Consider the following 24,904-nt stretch of genomic DNA (forward strand, 5'->3'; position numbering starts at 1 on the left):
TTCGCTGTGTATAGTGACGGACAGTATGTGCAGAGTTCACAGAAAAACGAAAATGTAGTCATCTACTCACCCACATGCTGATGGAAAGTTAGTTAGGTGAAGTATCGTCGTGCATAAAACATTTCTGGAGCTTCGCAGCACAACGGCATTACATCATTCTCCTAAACAACTGAAGTAGATGGGGACTTGTTTTAATCCAACTCTATGGACACTATTTGTACCCCTTTTTAAAACCAAAATCTTCACTGTTGCTACTAAGCTTAAAGCATGCACAAGCTCAACCGTGCATTAAGGGTGTAAATAACATCTTTTCAAATCAATCTGGGAGCTTCTGGAGACCTGGATTATGCAGGAAAAGCTTTATGGAGCCTTTTTATGTTTGTTGTTTGTTTTTTTCTGTTTTGTTTTAATAATATTGGACCAGCAATCCTGGTCCAACATTAATATTAGTATTAATATATTAATATTATAAGTGTGACATGGAAACTTGAAGGCCGCAGTGCAGAAACACTGAGAATTGATTTTACAGGGATGTAGCAGACATCTCGAGTCCAGCAGGAAAAATATTTCCTTACTCATACAATCTGGATTTTCTCTTTGACAAGGGAGAAGAAGAAGGTAATACTTTAAGGATTTTAATGTGGTAATTATAATGTTTTCTGCTTCCGCAAAAAACATCTCAGACGGATGGTTAGCTGTGACTTAGGCTATATGGAGACTAATGGAAGTAAAGGCAAGGCATAAACTGGGGCCAAAGCTTGGGCATCATGTGCAACTGGATCACTCTCATTGTAATCCTCCCTGATTCTACCACTGGGGGGCGCTAATGTTGGATATTTCAAACTCTACACCCAGCAGTGTCTGTATGTACCCTCCTCCTCCTCCTCCTCCTCCTGCCCTCCCTCTCTGTCTTTGTATGGAGTCGGACAGCCAGCAGTGAGAACACGGCAGACTTCATAAAGAGGCGCACAGATGAGACAGCAGCGTCTCTTTGGGAGCAAACAGACAAAATGTCGCACAAGAAGTCCTCGCTGATGCCAGGTGATGTGGAGAACCTGCGGAGGAGATCCGCTGCTGACTCTTCAGGTGAGACCAAACAATCGTCATGACCTCCACTTACACTTAACTCTGTTAAGAAAACTTATCTTTTTATTTGGTGTGTGTGGGGTTTTTTTTTTTCATCGCTTGTTGTTAAATTTACCTCGTGTCAAACGCGTCCATCAAAGTCACCTGTGCTGCCAAACTTTCCTCCAATCACAGCTTAAGTTTGAAAATCAGTTTCCTGTTTGGCTGTCAGGTTTTTTTATTCTAAGAAGAATTCTTTAAAAGTCATTTCCTAACTTCCAAACGCCACTTTATGTTGTAGCATGTTAGTTTGGTGGCTTCTCTCATCAGTTTCAGACAGCAAACATGAGCAGGCATTGATTGTTCCTTCAAAATCTCTCCAATGCACCATTAAATCTTTTACTTTACATTTTTATCACACATATGGAGTGACAGTTACAATGGAGTGGGGAGTCAGAGCCCCATGTGCAACATCATATGCATATGGACTTTAACGAGCATGCCTTTATTCTTAATTTCAAAGCATATCTCAGTCTGCTAGGTCTTCTTATCCATCTGTGTCGCAATGCATTGATAATGGATCAGTCGTGGCAGAGGGGACAGCATGCATGACGCTCATGAGGTTTTTGTTAGTCACACACTTGTGCATGGGACAGCCAGAGGGCGTTGGTCCTGGGTATCAGTCAACCTCGACACCTCTAATGTAACGAAACCCCCCAGTCATTCAGTGTATCTCTACTTGATGTACTGTTCTGCATGATATCTCCCCACTCAGAGAGGTACGTAGATCCTGATCAGCATCACCAGTTACCACGGCGACAGTCCCAAAATGATTGGCTCGGCGTTGGCCCCCAGCATCCAGAGCTGGGCGCAGTGGAGTCGCCCCCCCCAGAGGCTTCCTCCCACCACATCTGCCACTACACACCGAAATGTTTCCTCACCGTCCACAGAGGTGAGTGAGACATTAAGTTGATGCCACATGTGTTTTTTTCTTTCCCCGCTGTGTGGAAGTTTTCTCAAAGTTGTCACCTGCACAGGAGGACACGGCACCTCAGCCCGGTCCACTCCGACACGAGGTGCCCGGTCTACTCCGTCACGGTTTGGAGAAGAGGGTTGGCATGACGCCAGCACAAAGACAACAATCAGAGCTGAGAATGAGGTGGAGGCACACAGGGAGGCCAACAACTACAAGGTGGGTCATGACACTTGAACTCCAAATACTCCACTGTGCCTAATCAGTACCCAGGCATTGGGAGAAAATTTGAATGTGGGAGCAATGCAAGACTTCTTTCAGGTTAGCAAGCCTACTGATTCTGGCAAGAATTATTCATTAAACATTGTGTGTGTGGCAGGAAAGAGAAGGTGTTGCCTGTCAAGCAAAGCGCCAAAAGTCAGTCTAAGCCAAAGTCAAGAAAATACAATGAAGCTTAAAGGGACAGTTCACCCATTAATCCAAAATACATATTTATTCTCTTACCCATACTACTTTTTATCCATCTTGATTGTTTTAATATGAGGGGCCCTGAACCCCCCGAGCAAGGGTAGGACCCACGACCTCAGTATGTCTAAAATCCTGGCTACGGCCCTGTGAATAGATGCATGTTTATCTCAGCATGGCAATACCGAAACTGCTCACTACAAGGCCTGCAGATTATCTTGAGTAACCAGGTCATGTTTTCTGGAAAGAGACATCGCTGTGGCACCTTGAGCACCACAAGCCGGGTGCTGTCTACTTGCATTATATTCAAGAAAAGGTGGCCGATATCTCAAAAACTTGGTGAACTGTCCCTTTAACTCGCTCTCAGGTTCAAATTGGGTCTAAAAACTGTGGGAAAGAGACCTAGAATGGGAGGCATGAAGGTTATTTTCCCGCTTTTTTCTTGCCGTTTCTTTTAAATTATGCTGCAGATGTTTAACACGGACTACATTTAGCACTATTACCTCAAAGTTGTCATGGTAAAAGTCACTGGGGCTTTGCTATTTAGCACTGTATCTTTGTACAACATATCATTCACTCTATTTTTTTCCAGTTTGGCTTCAGGAAGTGGAAGGCCAGTGTTACGGAGAGGCCCATTGAAGACCAATCAGACCTCATCAAGGAGCTCTACTCTGATCTTACACTTGTGAAGCCTCGAGAAGGTCTTTTTTTAAAATCATTTTTACTTAAATGAAGTTAAAGAGGTCTTTAATACTTACAGTAAAACAATAACCTGCGTTTGTGATTTCTCCTCTCTTTCAGGCTCGGTGTTGACTTTGGGGAATGTAGTTTATGTAATTTCATTCGGATGGTGGATATCTTTAATCTACCTCCTCATTTGTCCTGTAATGTGTCTGACAATCTTTGGCATCCCTTATGGTTTGTATCTTTTTAAACTCACAGTATCACTCACAGTAAAGTTTTGCCTGAATGTGGAACACAATGCTGTCTTTCACTTTCCTTTTTTTAGGCAAACTTTGCTTAAAGATGGCGTGGTACTTTATTTGGCCATTTGGGAAATCGTTAGAAAAGGTAACATGATATACAGTATCTTTAATTCTCGATAGCTGCAACATGTTCTTTTAAATGGTATCCGCAAGTCATTATTCATCTTATCCTGTTGTCATCTCTGCATTCTTTAGGCCGGTGATGTAGTTAGGAGACCCATTGGGAGGCCTCCAAAGATCGAGGTCATTCCTGAAGAGAGTGTCGGTGAAGACAATAAGGACCATACCAGGGATGCCGCACCCCTCCTGATGTCCTCCCCGGCCCCTGTTGAGATCCCTGTCCCAGAACATGCAGCTAGAAAAACTCCACATCACTGGGTAACACAGTCAGAATGACCTGAATCAGATTAAGCAAGGAAAATTTTGCAGCGTTTATATAAATATTATGAATGATAAGTATTCTTTATCCTTCTCTGCAGTGTCGCATCAGTACTTTTCTTTGGTTGTTACTGGGTTACCCTGTCCTGGTTGTGGTCCACTGCCTTGCCTGTGTGCTCTCCTGGCTGCTGGTCTTCACTATACCTGTAGCCAAGATGAATGCTCGCACAATGACCACCGTCCTTCTCATGGCACCAGAGGATGTTCAGATTCACAGACTGGAAAAGGTGCACTCTCCAAAACCTTAGCACAACAAACAAAAAGCATGGCCACATACCACCACATGTAACTGATTTGTTTTTCTGTGTTTTTCTGTGCAGACGTATGTGTGCGAGGGCAGAGTCATCTTATGCTGTTATCAAGCTTTCAATGTGTATTACTACAAATACACCGTCCAAGGAATCAGCATTTTTGCTCTGAGTATCCTTTTGTGGGTTGTTGGATTGAATTCGTCTTACTTGGCTCGTACGAATAAACGCCAAGAGGAAAGAAAGCTACGACTTGAAAAGAACACAGTCAGTTATGATTTTTGAGGAAGGTGCCATCCATTTGTTCTCCTTAAGTCTCTGCTCCCTCCAGACCTTCTTCCCCTGGTAATAATCACTTTGATTATTGGCTATGTTGACCATAAACACGTTTACTTCAGCCCAGAGACCAAGTTTGCCACGGCCATCACCTCCATCATTCCTCTGTCGTATTTCATTGGCATGGGTATAGCCAGGTAATGCCTTGTTTTTTAAAACATTTTCATCCGTTGCCTGGCCGGTAGATGAATGTGAATGAAGGGACAGACTGAGGCTGCAGTAAAGTCCTCATGAACTCTGATGTAGAGTACATTGAACTGTTGTTTTGTTCCCACAGCATTTCTGCCCAGAGTAACTTTGCAGTGGGAGCGGTGGTGAACGCCACGTTTGGCTCCATCACAGAGATGACCTTCTACATCACAGCACTGCTGCGAGGACACAACGCTGGCACCAAATGTTATGAAGAGATCGTCAAAGCAGCACTCACAGGGACCTTGCTCGGCTGTATACTGTTCATACCTGTGAGGGGAAAAATGGGAACATGCAGCATTATGATTCTTTCTATGAAGTTTGCACGCACTAACCTCTTGCTGTCTGTCTGTGTTCAACTGCACAGGGTATCTGTATGATCATCGGGGGCATTAAACACAGAGAGCAGCGATTCAACAGTCGTTCAGCCGGAGTGAGTTCAGCTTTGCTCTTCATCTCCATTGGAGGTATGTATGGAAGATGCACGTGTAAGTTATTTGTATGCCTCCACAGCAGCCTTAGCCAGAGGATTTATGTTTTGGGGTTGTCTGTCCCATTCTTGTGAACAATGTATCTCAGGAAGGCCTTCGGGACAATTCTCCAAATTTGGACCACTGCTGTCCTCCACCGACAGATTCATAAAACTGAACTTGTCCCTCGTGTTGTGAATGTCGTCCCCAGGTGTGTTTGCTCCAACGCTCTTCTCAAAGACCTTCGGTAATCTGGTGTGCGAAAGCTGCTCCAACGTTCCAGGCAATGGCAGTGTACCCTTCGTCTGCAAGGATTGTCACTACGACTCGGTGGGCTGCTTCACTTATCGCTTCATACAGTATGACTTGACCATTTGGAAAGATTGAGAACACAAAAAAGTCTTTTAAAAATGATTGATTTTAATTTTCACCTTCATTTTTTTGACAGAGTCAAACTGACGCACATTTCATTCTGTCCCAAATCGAGTAAGTCCCGGTGCTACACACAGATTTATCTTAATTAGCTGCAGTTTTTCAAAGTAATCAACTCAATGGTGTTTAAACATTTTTTTAATTAAAAAAATGTTTTTCAGGCCTCTGGTGTACACAATCTCTGTGCTGCTGCCTGCTGCGTACCTGATCGGCCTCATCTTCACTCTGAAGACCCACTCCCACATCTATGATATCCATATCAGCGATGGCCAAGGGGGCCACGCACACGGTCAGTACGCACAAGCGGGCCCCAGCACATCCCGGCCCACTGGTGAGGCCACCACTGGCCAACTCCTTGCAGACAACTCGTGTATTAATGCCAGCATTGTTTCCACCAGCCAGGTGGTTGCAACAGGTGTGTGGGTTGCACGCATGTAATCTTTTGGGTGAAGGAACGTGACACTGCAATGCACGGACTGCATGTTGCCTGCTATATTAACCTGTTTGTGGATGTGAGGCAAAGTTGTGCCTGTGCATGTCGAAACCCTTCAGCATGTGAGGGTGAGGTCCCTAAAAAAACGGAGAAAGTTCTGACTTTGGACTCGATTGGATGCATGTGAAAGCAGAAAAAAGCTTGTCAACAGTGAGGTAAGTCATAAATGTTAAACTTCAAAGGCTTATAGTGTGTCTGTTCCCAGGAGGTCATCATCATGTGGTCCACTGGTCCCGCTGGAGGGCTCTTGCAGTGCTGATTGTTGCCACAGTGTTGATGGCCTGCTGCGCTGACCTCAGCACGGAGAACCTCGAGCCCTTGCTGACCGATTCCTCCATCTCCCAGGTATTCAAAATGCTTCAAACCTATAAAGAACAGTGGTGGAAGAAGTACCCAGACCAGTAGATCACCTCGGCTGGCAGCTGCGACACGGATGCAGTGTAATCCTATGACTGTCAAAGTGTTTGTTTTTGCCACTCAGAGGCGCAGCATTACAGAAATGATTCCTACAGAGAGAGAGACATTTTTGTCTGGTTCAAGAAGTTTTGCTCTGTAATCTCACAAGTTTTGCAGTTACAGGTGTTGCCTCATCTAGATTGTCAAAATCAGTTAAATATTCAGCCATGAGTTTGGAGATAAATTCTTGCTAGCAGTGCCTTTAGGTCAGGGGTCTGCAACCTGCAGCTCTTATGCCCATCTGCATTGGCTCCCTGTGGCTTTGACATTTTACATGGAAATAAATATTTTCTCTTTTATTGTCATGATGAGGCAACACCCTGTAACTGCAAATTGTGATTAATTGAATGATCCTGAGCTAATAACATTGTGCTTTATGCTCGAGCCTGAGGGTTAATTGCTATATGTGGCTGAGGATAAAAGAAGGATTAACTCACACTGAAATGGACTTAGGCAGCCGTTATGTTTTATTTATTACCAAGGGAGGCTACTTACAAATTGTACATTTTCAAAAACACAGGGAGGACTTGAGTAGGCCTACATATATAGTTCTGTATTGCTACTCTATTCCTATTTATTGTGGGCTAGTTCTTTTATTTCATAAATGCACCAAAACATGGCAACATTGAAATGGAAATGCAAAGTTCAATTACCTCATAAGCATAAGTAATCTTGATAGGCTAATTTAGACTTTTTAAGCTGTGTTACTTTCATTATAAGACACAAATATGTTCTGTGGCTCCAGACAGATTTTTTTGGCTATCCCTAACCCACCGTTTCTTCCTGCACCAACTCAACAATCTCACAAGATGTCAGAACTAGACTTCTCCTTGAACGAGCCTTGTGTGTTTGGTCACAAAACAGATCCTGTTATTTTAAAAAACAAAGGTATATCTCTGTAAGAATCAAGTCCATAATGTTGTCAGATACTTAGAATAACAACCCCAGCCTGTCGGTAGCAAAACAAGCGCTTTTAGTGGACGTAACTTTGACAGTTGCCAGCTGAGGCAATCTGCTGAACCGATTACAAACCTTTTGGTCAGTATGAATCATTAACGCACCAAAAAAATAAATATAGGGCCCATGTTTAAAAATATCGGTAGCAATACCACAGTTTAAAAATACCGGTAAAAGTCCTGCATTTAAAGTTTTACTGAAGTAAAAGTACAAAAGTGTAAAAGTACCAAAGGGAGGCTTCGTCCACACTAATACATCATGATTAGTAGTTGGTTAGATGTTGTATTTATAATCTGGAAAGTAACTTAAGCTGTCAGATAAATGTGGTAATCTATGTTCCTCTGAAATGTAGTAAGTAATACAAAGTTGGATAAAATGGAAAGACTCAGATAAAGTACAAGTACCAAAAAATTTACTCCACCACTGATAAAGAGGATGGGAAAATGTATTTTATAATCCAAATGTCATTGGTCTTGGTTGGTTTGACTGTATAGCAGAAGATGACAACCTCTAATTCAAGCCAAACCACAACCTGGAGTACCTTTTTTGATAAACTGAATCCAACTGTCTGGTTTCAAAACGGGTTAAAAAGGAATGTAGGTTTTAATGCAGCCTCGATGTACCTGATGATGTGTTTAGATATAAAGAGAATGATTCCCTGTGCTTGGTGCAGTACTTCATCGGTGTCACATTGTTGGCCATGGTGCCGGAGCTTCCTGAGATCGTCAATGGGGTCCTGTTTGCAGTGCAGAACAATATCAGCCTGAGGTACGAGTACACTCTGCTGTCTTGGTATAATTTTTAGTTACTGCCTGAATTTTTCCAAGGAAGTTTACAGTATCTAATTTTTTTTTTGTCTCCAGCCTTGAAGTGGGCAGCTGCATTGCTGTGCAGGTCTGCATGATACAGATCCCACTGCTCATACTCTTCAACGCCTTCTATGTAAGTGCCCAGTTTTTGTATTTATTAATAGATTTATTTACACAGTGCAATAGTTTTGAATCATGACTTGGTCTGAACCGTTTTCTCCCCCAGGATGTTGGGTTTGTGCTCGTGTTCAGTGACATTCATCTCTGGTCCAGCATTTTCAGTGTCATTCTGGTCAACTACATCTTCATGGATGGAAAATGTGACTACTTTCAGGGTAATGCCAAGATTTCCCTACATAAGAAATGGACAATTTAGAAAAAAGCAACACTATGAAACTTCTGGAGTAAGATAGTTGATTGTTGATTCTCGTTCCGACATCAGCCCCAGTGTTAGCTCAGATCGACTCCAGCCCTCCACAACCTGGCATTACAGATGATGGATGGATGGATGGATAGACACTTAACAATCAACTATCTTTCTGCAGAAAGTTACATAGTGTTGTTTTTTAAAAAAAGTACATTTTAATGAACTCTTGTTCTGTTTGCAGGCACTGCTCTCGTGGTGGTCTACCTCATCCTTCTGGCCCTTTACTTCTTCGCTCCTTCTCCACGTTCTTGTTGATCTGCTTGCCAAGAAAATTCCTCCAAAGGCTCCAAAATGTTATGCCACTATAAAAAATAAAAAATAAAGCATTCATCTACCAGTGGTGTTTGTTCAGTGGCACAAAAGATGGAAAAAGAGTTGGGTTGTGTAAGTGAATAGCTGTCTGCTTTTGTCAATATGGGACGGTGGCATTTTCCCAGTTCTGGATGTCATGAGAACCTGTGACTTTTGATTTGTTTCTTTTGCATTTACAGAAAATGTACATTTATTTGTTGTTTCTAAATCATTGTAATATGTGGTTTCTACTAGATATAATAAATGCATCAATTTGTAAAACGTCTTCTACCAGTGCTTCAGTACCTGTACCTTTTGTGTTTAAAATCATGTGATTTCTTTTGAGAAATATACACATTTTACACACATTAGTATGCTCAACTAACAGGAAACATGGCATGCAAGTTGTCATGTACTTTGAATAGAAGGGGAAACAGCAGCTCATGCAAAAATAGCCTAAAATAAAACATTTTGCTTTAATTATGTGTCATGCTAGTTATTAGTAAAGCAAAGGACATGGGTGGAACAGAAAAACTATTTACAGAACACTTTTATTGACAGTACTCCAATACAACATTTTACACAAGCCTACTGTACAACATTTTAGTGGTCACCTTTAAATCTATGTCCCAAAGTAAAGGTTTAATGATGTTAATATAAAAAGCAGGGTATGACATCATGCAGAGTTATGCAGAACAGAAAGAACGGGGCAGGCGGATCAAACCATGGAGCAACGTCCCATCATGGGTCTCAATTGAACCCTCATTCCTTGTCATATTCCCACTACGTTTAAGATGCAACGTCATTTGGCATCAAGTTAATTCATAGATAAAACATGAACTGTATTGAACACATTGATTTGACATGTTGAATGAAGTGCTTTTCAGGATAATACCCACAAGGCTAAACATGTTGCATCCTGTCCTGAAGTCCACTCTGCCTGGCCTTTACCAGGAGCAAAATACAAAGCTCCTGCGTCCTCGAAACAAGGTATAAAACTGCTGTTTTTGCCACTGAAATGCTGAGTGATCATACATAATGGCTTGCTGAAAATGGTTCACCTACTTGGAAAAAAACAATTGTCAACATGAACCCTTCGATTAAACATGCAAAGATCTTATACTGCCTGTATTTGTTAAATTTCAACCTCATTAAAAGTTTGAAAAAGGCACTGCAGTATAAACCAGTGTTCGTGTAAGCCTGCTACTACTGAAGCGACTCCCTGTGCAAAACATTTTCCATATCGACAGAGAGTGAGTAAAAGTCTGAACAGAATTAAGTCTTTATTCGAATAAAAGCATTTTAAATTAACTTTAAAGAGCACCAAATTCACAGTGATGTGTTGCATGGTTTGGTTTAGAAATGCAAGCAAACAGGATGGAAATTGAATCATTTTGAAGACACCCACCTTCCTTTGACTTTTTTTTTGCAGATGAGGCTGTAACATAACATACTGTATAATGGAAAATACAGGAACTACAAGTGTTCAGACATGGAACCCTTTTGAAGAGTATACAGTGTTCATGCATGTTTTAGCCAAAAATAATGTATTACTCATGACCATTTTAAAGGCATACCATAACTTTTTAAATGTTTTTACCTCCAAGCAATTAAAAAAAAACAGAAAAGCAGACACCTGCTTCCATTCATACAGTAAAAAAAACTGAAACTGAACACTGAACACCATGTCTGCTTTTAGTCTCGCAAAATTACGCAAGGCTAACTTGATGAAAATCCGGGTGATTGTGAGTTGATTTTGATACCATTGGGTGAAAAAAAAAAGGCTGCTTGGAGGGTTGCAAAAACATTTTAAAAAGAAAATCTAAAACACTACAGCATGTCAGTAGTAATGCATGTAATGAATATTACATATGAGATTCGAATTTAATTGGCTAAAATGTGCAAGGACACTGGCATGTTCATTTGGCAAAAAAACATCTTTCTTCCACTTTTTAGACATAAATGATAGTTAAGAGGATCTATTAAAAAAAAAGTAAATGTCCACAAATACTCAAGACAAAGTGTGCAAACAGCAATACTAGTTGATGAGAATACCTCCAGAAAAACAGATTTAGTCCTTCAAATAAATACACATGCATTCTTCCTTTGCACAGAATTCTTAAAAGTACTAGAAGGCAAATTTTTTAAAAAAGAAGAAAAAAAAAGAGAGAGGACAGTCTTTGAAAGCATGACATGGCAAAATAAAGGATTTCCGGCTGTCACAGTTTGGAGGATGAGTAGCTTGACACAAAGGCATCATGTAAGGAACGGTGGTGGCAGGGGGAGTTGAGTAAAATCCATAAAACATTCCACATTTATTTTCTCTATCATCACTGAAACTGCAGGAAAGAAGAACAAACGAAAAGAAAAAGGCATCCCATTGTTTTTGGTTTTAAGGCGGGGCTACGTTAGGCGGGGGAGGGAGAGGGCATTTTCCCGAGAATTTCGCTGCAAATTAATTCCTGTGCTCTGTCGTCTCCTCCCAGTCCAGCCCAGCCCGTCCCATCCATTCATTCGTCCGTCCTCCACTGTGCGGGGCCTATTTCAAGCGTTCAATGAGTTCTTGTGTGAGGCCCAGGTTGAGCAGCTGCATGGTGGGGAGTGAAGTCAGGTGGGGAAAGGCCTTGAGGAGCTTCTCCCAGCATAGCTCAAGCAGGCTGGGCACAGCCAGCCAGATCTTAAACAGAGAGCCAGTTCTCTTGTTCTCATGGATGTTCACAACGCCCCCGTGGATGTACATGCAGCCAGCCTTTGGACGGAGTGAGCAAAAAGAGAAAGATATACATTTTATACACAGTAGAGAGTTTAATACAAAAATCAACTGGGGCTTCAGATTTTAACCCTGCAATCCAATGCATGTCAGAAGCAGATAGCTGAGAATTGGTATTTCTGGCCTCCCAATATAAATGGACGCCCACAGCAAACTGATGTTTGTTTGGCAAATGTGTAAAATCAACAAACACCTAAAGCTGTTGGTTTGAGAGATTTTCACACTTTAAAATGAGACAGGAGGAGTAGATTAGTACCACTCACGAGGACTTCTATCAGGCACAAATCAACTGAATGGAAATGGAATCTACAAAGTTATTACAGCACTTTTCAGGGAACTCGGGGGAAAAAGACCTAACCGAGCAGCAAGAAAATAATAAGTGAATTGTATATATAATATAGTCCAAGTGGAACTCCATCCCTGGTCACCAACACGGTGATATCATTGTGGTACGGAAAGATACAGGCTAGATGTTTCCGACTCATTCTCCACCAAAATATAGGGACTTTGCCCCGCCATAGATACAAATTTCATGGGTTACATTAGGTGACTAGATTACCAACTTTGTGTACAGGAAGAATGTTCCCACTGACATGAAACCCCAGTACCATTAAAAGAGTTGATATTCCAATGAATTAAATGTATATACATAGAGTTACCAGAAAGTGTGGTACTCACTGGGGTGACAGCAGCACAGTGGAAGTAGGCCGGCTCAGGCATCAGTGCTGGTAGTTTACTCCACTGAAACGTCTGCAGGTTGATCTTCCACAGATCAGCTAATATCAACTCCCCGTTGTAGCCTCCACAGATAAATACATCTACAACGGAGAAAAACAATCAGACACTGTTCATGTAGCTGGCAGGGAGTTACTTCACGCTGAAGATTTAACAACAGGAGTATGACTTTTAGTCAGGTGATACTGGCTGCTCACCATTTCGAATTTGTACACAGCTATGGCACCTCCTAGGAGCAGGATACCCTGTTCAAATGTTAGTGACATGTTAGAATAGTTTGAATGACAGCTAAACTGGCTTAGTTAATAATGAAGTGCAGACTGCAGACCTATTTTGTCATGAGGTTTAGTTGTAATCTCCTCCCAGGAATTGGTCTCCAGATTGTAAGCATGTATCTGTTAAAAAGAGACAACATTTACTGCGAGTCTAAGTGAGTGTTTAGTGCAGTGATTGATTTCTAAGATGGATTTGGCTTGTGTACAAAACAAAACTGTAATAAGAGTAGATGGTGTTTATACCACTCTACTGTATTTGTAAAATCACTGTTCTCTTTAAAAGAAAGACAGGAAAAATACCATATGTAGACCACATTTTGCTTTAGCTGTCATACAAATTAAACTGGAAGTTGATTAAGGGTTGCGGTGGCAATTTAAAAATGTGTGTTGAGTCTACCACGCGTGGTGCAGTACCTTGTCCAGAGGGTAAGATGTCCAGGAAGTTCCTCCTCCCAGAATGTAAATCCTCTGTCCGTCATGTGCTATTTCATGCCTGTACCTGTGATACACAAACACAACAAGCAGCCATGTCAAAGAAGTTTTATGACAATGAAAAGATCCCTAGCTTGTATCACATCCAGGCGTTACAAAGACGTACCGTTCCTCAGGCAGGTCGTCAGGAGGGTTGTTGGGCTTGAGGTGGATCCACTCCCTGGTAGTCAGGTCCAGCCTGTGCAGGTCTGTGCTGTAGATGTAGCCCGTTGTCCCTCCGAACACGTACAGGAAACCGTTTATAATTACCATTGCCTGAAGGAAAAAGATATGAAAGCATAGTATGTAGCAGCATTAAAAAAAAAAAAATCAGAGTTTACAAGTTTGTATATCCACTGTATCCAACTGGATTTGGAAAAACTTTCTTTTAGTTTCTACAATATTTCTACAGTATACTGATTTTATGAGGTTACCTGTCCGTAGATTCTGTTGGGCTTCTTCCCCCGACAGTTGAGCAGCGACCATCGCTTGTACTTCACGTTACAAACGTGTACGTCATTGCCGTTATTCTCACCAAAGGGGATCCCAGTGCCACCGAACACCAGGAGGTTGTTTCCGTGCAAAACAGCTGAAGAAACACAGCGACAAACGCATTTTTCACACACTAAACAACAATGAAATATTATTGAGTGCATTCAGAGTGAACTATTAGATATGATGTTTTACCTGACATAGACGCCAGCTCTGTGGGCATATAGCCCTCTGTCCGAATCTGCTGCCAGCAGCCCGTGGCAAAGTGGTACCTCCAAAGCTCCCTGAACAGTGGATAGTCTTCATTCTCTGAGCCTCCTGACTCGTCGTAGTCAGGGTTGTACCCTCCGAACACATACAGGTTAGTGTTGTCTGCGACACAGCGATGCCCACTGCGGGCGGGGGGAGTACGATGAGCTGGAGAGGGAGGAGAAAGTTTCACAGGGTGAGGAGAGGAGGAGCATGGTAACAGAGATATCAGACAGGTCCAAGACTGGACTGATAATAATCACACACAGAAAGTTCGTCAAAATTAAACACTCAGTTTAAGATAACTAAATACTACTGGTTGCATTTATTATAACATTTGACTGGTCATAAGAAAGGAGCACATTCATCCATTTTAGGGCCTAAAATCCATCTGCTTTGATCAACATGGAGTCATCACATGGTGTAATCATGCTAATTCACTGCTTCAACTCATTTATGTATTTTTTTTTTTATTCTTCCTCTACCTAGAAATGCTAAAAGATATCCCAGCATGCCCTGACAGAAAGCGTTAATGCTCGTCTATGGGTCACAAAGGCTAAACCATGAAAACGAACACGTTCACGGTCACATTCACAAAATTGAGAAATTCTGACTCACAAGTTTCCCTGCATGAACTCACTGCGAGAGGAAACCTTTGGGCAACATAAAAAATAAAACCACAATATATCCTTGTTGAGAGGCGGCTGTGTGAACACCTTGTGTAGAAGTTATATAATTAAAATAAAACTGGTCAAACACATAGTGAGAACAAGATGTATGGAATCAGAAGCTTAATAATGGCACTGCAGTAGTAGCAAATCCAGTTCACTACGATGGCATTTCTGTGCATTGTGTTGAGACTCAACGTAATGCATCTACTAGGAGACAATGAGCTGTAAAAACCGTCACTGATACTCAAGCTACGGGCATTTCCTCCTCATTATACTGTGAATGGACTATGTAGTGCAGTTTAAAATAAATGGCACTCTGACACTAAAGCAGAGAGGGTATGAGCCTATTCATGTAGTGCTGTAGCTAAAATACAGGATCAGACATTCACAGAGGCATTATCTGCAAAGCTCACAGTTTTATAAGGAAGCTCAGCAAATAGCAGAAAATAAAACATAATTTCAAATAATGCTCAGCCTGAGGGATTAGAAGGCGCATGATGACAAAATACAGAGCACATTAAGCCGAATCTAATAACGTACCTCATCTAATGTTCTAAAAATAGACCTGAGGCCTACCTACGACTCAACACTAATGTTCCAGCCAAACAATACATTTTTAATAATCATGGTTTGTAAGAAGATGCCAGAAAACACAACACGAATAAGCAAATTCATTAGTTTGGCTGTTTTGTATTATCGTCCCAAACCTAATCAAATAGTTCGGAATCACACGATTCACGGGCCTAATTCAGTCCAGTTGCCTCTATTATTACATTATGTCCATAAGGCAGATGCTTTGGTCTAAAATTCTTTCGATAAGTGCATTCAAACTCAAGAGGAACAAGAGCTTAATGTTATCAAAACTTGGAAGCGCAACAGCTTAAAGTGTGTTCAGAAAGCTACACATGACTACATGCTTGAAGTTTGCTACTGACATGTGAGATGGGCCCAGACCTCCACCATCATGGCTGAAACATGAACAGAAGAAAGGTTGTAAGAGTGCACAAAACATGTCTGTTTCTCAAATCATTCTTCATCAACTATTCCTCCTGATCTGTAATAAAAAAAATGCTGTAAAAACTTTAATAACATCTCACAGCATGCATTTGGGCTCTTAGAGGAATCGGCCTCCGGTCTCTTTAAGCATTTATTAGAAATGTCAGTGCATTTAATAAAATATGAAACCAATTAGGAGTAATTATGGTGTCAGTTAAATGGCAAACAATAATATGAAAGCACTACCTACAGTAGCTAGCATGGTAAGTGCCTAGTTCTGGCACTGAGTATCATAAAAAAGCTAAATAATCTTGTTTTGCAATTGTCTATGGTCTCATCTACGTCATTGGATATTTTTGCAACTGGATGTCAATATGAGTCAGAGGGACCTGAGTTGGACTGTGTACCATTATATTGCAGGGCCCCAGGTGCTGTAAGACTGTATCTGTGATACACAAAAGTGAAAATAGACCAGCAAAATGATCTGTACTGAAGGTTTGACACAACATTACAATCTAATACAATGTCAGAAATGTTAGAAAACAAAGAGGAGTCAATCCTTCCTGGCTTTTTCCACACATGATGGATCACCTCAATCATATCCATCTATCGGGTACTGTGAACAGCAATTTAAGGTTATTTATACAATTTTTTAATACGCCTATAATTTAAATTGATTGAAAGGGAATTATGCAGTTTGCAGCCCTGAATCTCTTAAAAACACAGCATCAACATTGGCAGTAAGGTGTTTGCAAGTCAGCAAAACCTATTAATTAATGATTTTGTGTCAGGCCATATACTATGTTGGCTGTACAGCTAAAAAACATGATTTTACAAAAAGGTGGAAGAACACGACAGCCACTTTTCACTTAACAATACATAACATCTTGAATATCATTGCCAACAAGCTGTTAAAAGATAAACAAGCTGAATTGCCTGATGCTAGCTTGAACGCTACGTTTAGCAATGTCACCAATAAGGGCACAGTTTAAATTCTTAACAAAGCTAACATTGTCCGTGGAACAGCAGATATCAGTCACAAAGTATTTATTAAACTGCAAAATGTGGCAACGTTGAGTTAAAACCTGTCGTTAGCATGTCTTGCTAATGTTGTTGACCGACCTGCTAACATCTCATCGTGCGGCGGCCTGCCTGTCAGTTTCTCGAATTTATTCAGCTGGTCCGTGCTGCGAGCACCTTCAGCGTCCGACATCTTCTCCGGTTACAATCCACTCCTGAAGGATGTCACATCAAATAAAAACAACATCTGCTAAAGTGCTGATAAAACATTATAAATCACCCCACAGCTCAGTCACTTTGAAGCCATTCACAAACGTTGGCTGAGCGTCTTACGGACCGTAAGACGCTCAGCCAATCAGAAGGCTTGTTATTAGGGCTGTGTGTGTGTGTGTGTGTGTGTGTGTGTGTGTGTGTGTGTGTGTGTGTGTGTGTGTGTGTGTGTGTGTGTGTGTGTGTTGAGGAGCGTATGAAGGGGGGATGTATTGGAAGTGGATTGAAGTCAACAAATAATTATAATAAAAAATAACTCAATAGATAAAAATAGAAATAGTCCCAATGACCTCAGTGTCCATATTGGATTAGGGTTGGGTTTGGGACCATAGACTGTATAATTGAAGTGGATGTAGTCTAGTAGTCTTTGTGCCTTAAGCCTGCATTCTTTCCAATGGAAAGCAGGGCATGCGATGGCACTGGTTGCGAAAAGAAGTCTAATTGTATAGAAGTCTATGAGAAAATTACCCTACTTACCACTTGATTTATTTCCTCAGTAAACATTTTCCTAATGAGTTTAAGGTCTCAATTGCTCGTTTCAAGTCCTCTTTAACACAGCGTGATGTTCATTTAGTAAATTATGGTCCCATTTAGAGTAAAATAGATGATAAACTAAAATATGTTTTAGGGCGGGGAAAAGTTGTGATTGATAAATTGCTACCACAGTGAACTGTCAATCAGCAATCTGTACACATTGCACTGTGTACTTTTGGTAGCTGTGAACATTTTGGGGTGTTGAGTGTATTTTTGTTTAAGCATTATGACTCTTTCACAATGTGTTTCCAGTTCTCAAAAGTCAATTGTTACATTTTGGTCACCTAAAATGTCTTTCTGTACTAAAAGCCACTCAAAGAGGTTGGCTGTTTATTTATATTTGTGAGTGTATTTTGTTTTAATGAATATTTTTCGCTGGCCAAAAGGTCGACTGGTGCTCTGAAACTGCTCTACTGATAAATGCCAGCAGTGATAGGATGTAACTAAGCCTGGATTACTAACAGGGCAAAGGGGGACCACTGTTCATTTTTGCCCTGGGGCCCCCTAACAGGTAAATCCGGCCCTGCTGAGTACATTTACCAAAGAATTGCACTTATCAGCCAGCCTTTCTAATCAGCTCCTCCATTTTATCAGTAAACCCCAAAAGGGGTGAGGCAGGGGAGACAGGAGAGTAAAGGGAGCAGGAATTAGGAAATTGATTTTTGCATTTTTAAAGACTTTGGATGCAGGACTTATGATTGAGTTATTTCACATTACTACTTACAGTATATTTAAAGAATCTGAATATCTCTTACATTGTGCTGTTGGATTTAGGTGCTTTAAATTGAGGTATTTCACCTCCCTGCTGGAGAATCAAAATGGACGACTTAATGTGCATAAATTTAAAGAGAGGCAGCTTATTCTAAAGGAATATACTAAATCTGTACAGACACTAAACTAATTTCTAAGCATTTTATACCCCTGTTCTCTCTTGTGATTGATAATTCTTACTTGATAAATACAGCAAGATATGTCCTAACAGATATTTAAAATTAAAACGGGGTTGACAGTGAAGTACCAGGCATGTTTGGTGGAGGTGGTGCTCAGCACTGTTCGGGGTCCTGGAAAGCGGAACGATTTGTTTCAGGGTTTATTTTCCGGGGAACTTCAGAGTCGATCATGGCGACTCACGGCGGCAGTCGTGGGGATCGTCTCGGCAATTCAAATCACCAAAAGTCTTCAATTGCATCTCCAGAGAAAGTTCGCGAACTGCTAAATGATGGAGTGTCTTCAACAAATATCGGAGCCAACAGGTGCATTTTCGGAACAATCTCGCGTTATCTGTTTGATTTAAAGGGGCCGAAGAAACAAGTTGACATTAGCTAGTTTGGTTAGCCACTTAGCTTGGCGGCTCTGCTTCTTTAGCCGCCTTCACTCAGCGTAATTCAAAGAGGCACATGTCTCCACAGATAAAGGGCTGTGTAAGTTAGGCCAGGAACGGGAGTTTGCATACAATTGTTATTTCTTGTGCTTGTATTTAGTCCATTTACCTGACATGTTTGTGGTGGTAGCCGTCGTGCTATCGCTCGCATGCACAGTTACAGATAAAGGGGGTGGGGACCCAAAGTTTTACTGTAACACAATGTTCTGTTTGTTTTCTATTCATTTCTGGACTATTGTCCACTTGCCGGCCAGCCATGAAGGCCAGGTTAAATACATTTTCTCGTAATTTCTACTGTGCACTAAAATCAGAGGCAGACTTTGGTAAGCAGTAAGGAAGAAAGGAACCTTTCCATTTTTTTCTCTCCGTTGTTACGTAACATTTTTATCCAGGTGTAATGTTGGGTAACTGCATGTTCATATCTTTTACTTTGCGGTCGTTTTCTTAAAACTCCTATCTCCAACTAACAAACCCCTACATGTATCAGTAGTTTAATTAAAACAGGCATGCACCAAGCATTGCTATCCAGCTGTGCAAGGTTATTAATACACTATAAATAAAGAATCTGACAGTGTACAGTACACTTGAATTTACTCAACTGCATCTTTTATGTTATTCAAATAATAAGCAAGTGTGTGGAAGTTAAAGATCTGGGTTTTTTTTGTCCTGTCTGTGTGGATTTCAGTGGAAAAGGAGATTTGAAAGTTCTGGAGGTAAAAAGCAACACTCAAGCACCTTGTGAGGCAACGAACAAAGAAGCCTTTTTCTCAAGAGTGGAATCCTATTCAATATCCTTTTACTTATGCATCAAGGCATCAGGGTTTTTTTCGATATTATGCAACCATGTGATCACTAATAAATTGTTGTAAGGAGTGTGACGATACTTGTTTTATGTCTAAGCGAAACTTTCCTTAGCAATGCACTGTTTGAAATGGGCAGGCAAGCCCCGCACACTGTCCCCCCTGATGTGCGCCAGATACGGCTGGATCAACGTTGGCTGTGATATGCTCAAGTGCTCCACCTGCCAGGCGTTCCTTTGTGCATCCCTGCAACCAACTATAGACTTTGAAAAATGTGAGCAAAACTTTTCAACTACAGAAAAAGGCAGTCACACTTTATTCTGGCAAGGTTAGGGTGATGTTGCCAGTCTGCCAAAAAATTAAAGGTCACGCAACTCTCCCTCTTTCTGTAATAGATGAATCCCGCATTGCAGAGATATCGAGGCAGCTTCAGACACAGCATGAGAAGTTTTGTCCCTGGCCTGACTTTCCATGCCCAGGTACAAGCAGCTGTTTTCTGTTGCATCTAAATACAAAGAAAACTGTCTTTAACAAGACAGTGTGTTATCCACGTGATGGTCAAGGTGAATGTTGATGTCATTTCAGAGCGGTTCTGGCTGGTTCCAGCATGTGAACCATCAGCACTTCTCAATGCCTTCTTGGAGCGCTTCCAGAGCGCCTGTCTCCTTGCACAGCAGCTGCCAGCCATGAAGCCAGAGCAGCTGAAGTCTATGGTAAGGCAGGAGAAGTGTCAGTTTAGATACTGACAAAAATGCTATAATGCCATGTCATATTACAGAAAGGACTTGGAAGAATGATTCCAGGAGATTATTTAAAGGATAGTTTGATTATAAAAATGTCAAGTCTAAGTGATGTATTAAAAAAAACAAAGCATTTTCTGTTGTTCACATTAAATAATGCCTACTGTTTCTTTGCAGTCACTCACTGAGGATGTTGTCAGTGTTATACTGCAGCTGATCGAGGAAGAACAAAAAAGAAAGGGACGGACTCCATGTTCTGAACCTTTGGCTGTCCAGGTGGCTGCATGCATTGTTTCTCTCTGTGGCTGGGCTGCCAGGTGAGATAAAACTCCTTTTGTTGTGAATCTTCAATACACTTTTGAATGTTTTTATGTGACATTTAACTAGTATAAATAAATTGATACTGCCATAAACTAGAGGAAGCACACTCAGAAATTAAGCTTGATTTATGCTTCCAAGTTGAATACGACCTAAGCTCTGCATAGATGCATGCCCTACGCTGTAGCCTGATGCGCACCTTCCCAGAAATGTGACTGCACGTCGCAGCCACACAGACGACAACAACTGTTATTGGTCCGCTTGGTGGCCTTGCATTTCCGGCTTGTCCTCCAATGCTTGCCAGCAATGCTTACACAGGGGATTGTGGTCTGTAGTTTCCCTAGTTAACACACCAAACTCTCTGGCTGTTGCTGAGCCACTCTTTGCTGTCGGAGCGTCTCTGGGGAGCGTCTCTAGATAAAGCACACAGGTCGGTTGTCTGAAAGGTGGGCTGCCCCTCCACAAGCGTCCTGGTGGCAAACACTGCCTTGCCATCCAAGCTCGGTGACTGCCCCTCCTGCGGACACTTGGCCTGTCCACTCTACATAGCCCAGAGACACAGCAGCGAGCCGAAGAGTTCAGTGTGTTTATTGGGGAAAGTAAAGTTGGCAATCTGCTATATCACCACCGCCAACAACGCAGTGCACATGTATAAATGCTGACAAGGACATAGGCTACTTGTGTAGGTTCCAGCATAGACTCTGCGTTGAGCCCACATGCAACTATAAATCAGCCTTTAATCTCCCATGTCAAAAAAAATCTCCACTGATGTATTGGATACATGGAAGAAAATACAATGCAAGGACAGGGAAAGTGATTTGGGAAAGTGATTTAGGAACTTGAAAGAAACATGGCACAAAATGTATTGGCACTCTTCTACCTGATCAGGATGTCTGAGCCATGGATTTCTCTATTTTAGCCCAGCTCTGCACGCCATGAACCTGCCCATCCTCACCTGCTCATACTGCATGCGCAAGGTGGGCTTGTGGAACTTCCACCAGATGGAGGGAACGGGAGGCGATAGCGAACCAAACACTGTAGGCCAATCGGCTCAAGCAACAGGTCCTGCCTTAGCAGCCACGCATGAGGGTCAGGGCGACCAGCCTGCTTCTGCCTCACCCACCCCTACAACTCCATGTCGCATGAAGCTGAGGAGCCAGGACTCCACCCGCACTGACCAGGCAAGCTTTAAGCAAATGAAGATTGACCTGCTAAATAAGATTGGCTTGCATATGTGCATACATCACTTTTAATCTGAATTACTTTATGTTTAACAGTGGCGAATGAAATCTATGACGTGCCAGGCTGCTTTTTTACCTTGCTCTTGTGTGTGTTTTAGGGTGAGGGAACCTCCTCCCCTGTGGCTTTGCGTGCCCGAAGCAGAGACTCACCAAGCCCCAGTGAAGAGCTGCCAAGTCCTCTGACCAGGGGCAAAAGGACCGCAACTCGCAGTAGAGGACAAGGGGACAACTCTGGAGCTGAAGGCGCTGCCAGCCAGCAACACCCTCCTAAACGCCTGTGCCTCTCATCAGTTGGTGGTCCAGTAAGAACTAACATTACTGCTGATTTCATAGTTAGTTTTTTTGCAGTTTTATTTTGGCAAAGAATAATGAAAAAAAAATCACAATTCACACTTCATACTGTATCAATATCAAGACAAGGCTGTATAACCTAGTTCCTAATCCTAAATTAGTTAAAAAAGGGTTTTATATTACCTACTTTTATTTGGCTATTCCAAACTGCTCTTTTGACCTTACTTCTCTGTTTTTTTCAGGATGAGCTTCTGCATAAGAATGCATTTGACCCCCTTGCTCAACACAGAGACTGGTGTCCCTGGATCTCTGTGGGAAAAGAGAATGTGGATCCAGGGGCTATGTCCTTTATGGATAGAGACGTGGCGCTTTATCAGCAGGGCTGGAAGGCTGCTCTCGACCTCCTCGTGCCCATGAAGAAGAACTCTAATACAGCAGGAAGCAGTCCAGGACAGGCAAGTTAAGACTTCTGAACTTTGCATTCTATAACAAAAAAAAAAAGACCACATCACGTCCTCCAGAACATGATGCATGGCAATACATGCTATGCCACTTGGCTATGTAGCTTTAATTTAAACAATATCTGACATTTCTTTATTCTCTTTCCTCCCAGGGCCCTCGTGACAAGTCCAAAAGGGTGTTTGATATATTCCGTCAGTGGCAGGTATCCTCTCCGTCTCAGTAGACTGTTTCCATCCAAACAGCATCACAACACTGAATCGATGAACTGACCTGCACTCTTTTTGTGGTACAGAGTCCGCAGTACTGATGACAGGATTGTCATATCATATCGATGTATGCCATCCCGTAAAGTCGTGTTTACATTCAAAGTGTTTCTCGAGGGAAAAGAAGTTGATTGTGTCTTTAGGCAAATATATGAGTGTATTCTCTGTGAAAAGCGACATATGTGAAGGATGTCTGTGTGGCGCTAAAACGTCATGAAAATTGGGATGTGCAACCATTGGGGGGCCTATAATAGGCCTTGTATCATGTTTTTACAGAAGTAGTGATCAAGTAATAGAATACATCTCAGTATATCAATTGGCCACAGGTAAGGCACCTACTTTGAACCCCACATGAAGTTTCCTTCGGGAGTATTTCATGACATTGTGATGGTGGAATAACGAGACAAGAAGTCCCTGATGGTGAGAAAGGGCCAAATGGCTTAACACTGGAAAGGCAATGTTTACCTTCAATGTATGTTGAGTCATTTGAGGGAGTGGTAAACATTAACCTCAGACAAGCAAAAAAAACTGTGAGGAAGTCATTTTTGTGTGTGTGTACTGCTGTGGATATGAGTTCTCTTTGAAAAGAACAATCCTTTTGGTAGTGTTTAAATGTTTGTTTTCATTTAGTCAATGCTAAAATTCTGCTTACTGCAGGCAGGTAGACCCATGTGCCATGAACTTCCAACCTATTTTGAATTAGATTCAGGATGCCTGTACTTTCTATTTGCCTACCTACAACATTTCATTGATAATTCAGTCATCTTTATTCTGCATGTGCTTTTATCTCCATGGAATTTCCTAAAAGTGTTTAATAAAATGCTCTTCTGAAAGTTTGTTTCACTTTGCATCTTGTTCCTCTGACATTTAAACTAAACAATAGATGAAATAGAAATAAATTACATTATTGTAAATACAGGGGGATGCATTATTTTCAGGTATGGCAAATATTTGTGTACCCTCTGTTACAGCATACACAGTGACTGACTGACAGGTTCCTTATTGATTTCAAATGAATGTGATTTGGGATTATTAGCTCATCTGTTCCATTTGCTGCCATACAGTATGTTGCCTCGCTCACCAGCAGCCATTTTGTTGCTTGAAAAGAATGTTAGCCTCTTTGGCTGGGAGGGATGAGAGTTACACAAACACTGTGTTCCTTATATTTGTCTGTTTTACACAAATTAATGTTTTCAATTTCATTGAAAGGTAGCCTTGTGGCATTTAGGGAAAAAAGCAGGTCTGAGGCTGTGCTTGAAGCAATGGTATATTTTTAGACGTGGTTGTAAACATTCTCTTGATTAGGCCTTTGTATTTGTATGTTATTTTACTAAATATTTTGAGTACTCTTGAGACTGATATGTTCATTTAACAGAAAAGAAAGCAGAGATTAGCTATGTTACGCCCCCTAAAACCCTCCCAAAACATCACAAATCTGTGTCATACTGCTTGTATCTTTGGGACAATGTTTTCCTTCAAGGACTGTCAGCTGTGACCAGACATTTTGAGGTATATGTTCTGGCAACCAACATTTGGGTGTGTCACTTGCCTCTGGTTGAGAACATGGAAGACAAGCAAAACCAAGGCAGAGCTAGTACCACAGCATTGAGAGCAACCTTTTGAATGGCAAAACCCTGAAGAATGTATCAATAGCAATGCTACTTCTATGTCTTGTTGTCTTTTCATATAACTTTTAAATTCCTAAATAGATGACAGCAATGTAACTGGTGTCAAACCGCACTTCAACGTGAATTTTAAACAACACAACCTAAGCTCTTCCAGGTAAAACTACAAACGCTGCCATTTATGATGACGTTTGGTCGCACATTGATGACGTCGTCCGCGGAGTGATCCTAGCTTGTCAGAACCATGGTCAGAACGCTGAGAGGC

At 41.5% G+C, this 24,904-nt stretch overlaps 3 protein-coding genes across 3 annotated transcripts; 2 read left to right on the forward strand and 1 right to left on the reverse strand.

Annotated features, from left to right (window-relative positions):
* Positions 1–927: 927 nt before the first annotated feature.
* cax1 (cation/H+ exchanger protein 1) lies at positions 928–9,322 on the forward strand. Its single transcript, XM_073480837.1, has 20 exons — positions 928–1,086; positions 1,841–2,017; positions 2,103–2,257; positions 3,096–3,204; positions 3,305–3,421; positions 3,513–3,574; positions 3,685–3,867; positions 3,969–4,154; positions 4,248–4,347; positions 4,507–4,648; positions 4,789–4,972; positions 5,068–5,167; positions 5,382–5,500; positions 5,619–5,656; positions 5,764–5,891; positions 6,301–6,440; positions 8,182–8,276; positions 8,372–8,450; positions 8,544–8,652; positions 8,926–9,322. Exons 1-20 carry the CDS (start codon positions 1,011–1,013, stop codon positions 8,997–8,999), a joined length of 2,373 nt encoding a protein of 790 aa, XP_073336938.1. The 5' UTR covers positions 928–1,010; the 3' UTR covers positions 9,000–9,322.
* A 983-nt stretch (positions 9,323–10,305) lies between these two features.
* Positions 10,306–17,054, reverse strand: klhdc10 (kelch domain containing 10). The gene is made up of 9 exons (XM_073481085.1): positions 16,817–17,054; positions 13,974–14,195; positions 13,721–13,875; positions 13,414–13,562; positions 13,230–13,314; positions 12,869–12,935; positions 12,738–12,785; positions 12,484–12,623; positions 10,306–11,784 (listed from the first exon to the last, which is right to left on the reverse strand). Exons 1-9 carry the CDS (start codon positions 16,905–16,907, stop codon positions 11,575–11,577), a joined length of 1,167 nt encoding a protein of 388 aa, XP_073337186.1. The 5' UTR covers positions 16,908–17,054; the 3' UTR covers positions 10,306–11,574.
* Positions 17,055–18,611: 1,557 nt separating this feature from the next.
* Positions 18,612–23,847, forward strand: zc3hc1 (zinc finger, C3HC-type containing 1). Its single transcript, XM_073480597.1, has 10 exons — positions 18,612–18,771; positions 19,585–19,687; positions 19,823–19,973; positions 20,095–20,178; positions 20,285–20,412; positions 20,617–20,756; positions 21,677–21,938; positions 22,097–22,300; positions 22,532–22,744; positions 22,903–23,847. Exons 1-10 carry the CDS (start codon positions 18,638–18,640, stop codon positions 22,972–22,974), a joined length of 1,491 nt encoding a protein of 496 aa, XP_073336698.1. The 5' UTR covers positions 18,612–18,637; the 3' UTR covers positions 22,975–23,847.
* The last annotated feature ends 1,057 nt before the right edge of the window (positions 23,848–24,904 follow it).

Source organism: Pagrus major, chromosome 14 (assembly GCF_040436345.1).
Source record: "Pagrus major chromosome 14, Pma_NU_1.0".
Lineage (NCBI taxonomy): Eukaryota > Metazoa > Chordata > Actinopteri > Spariformes > Sparidae > Pagrus > Pagrus major.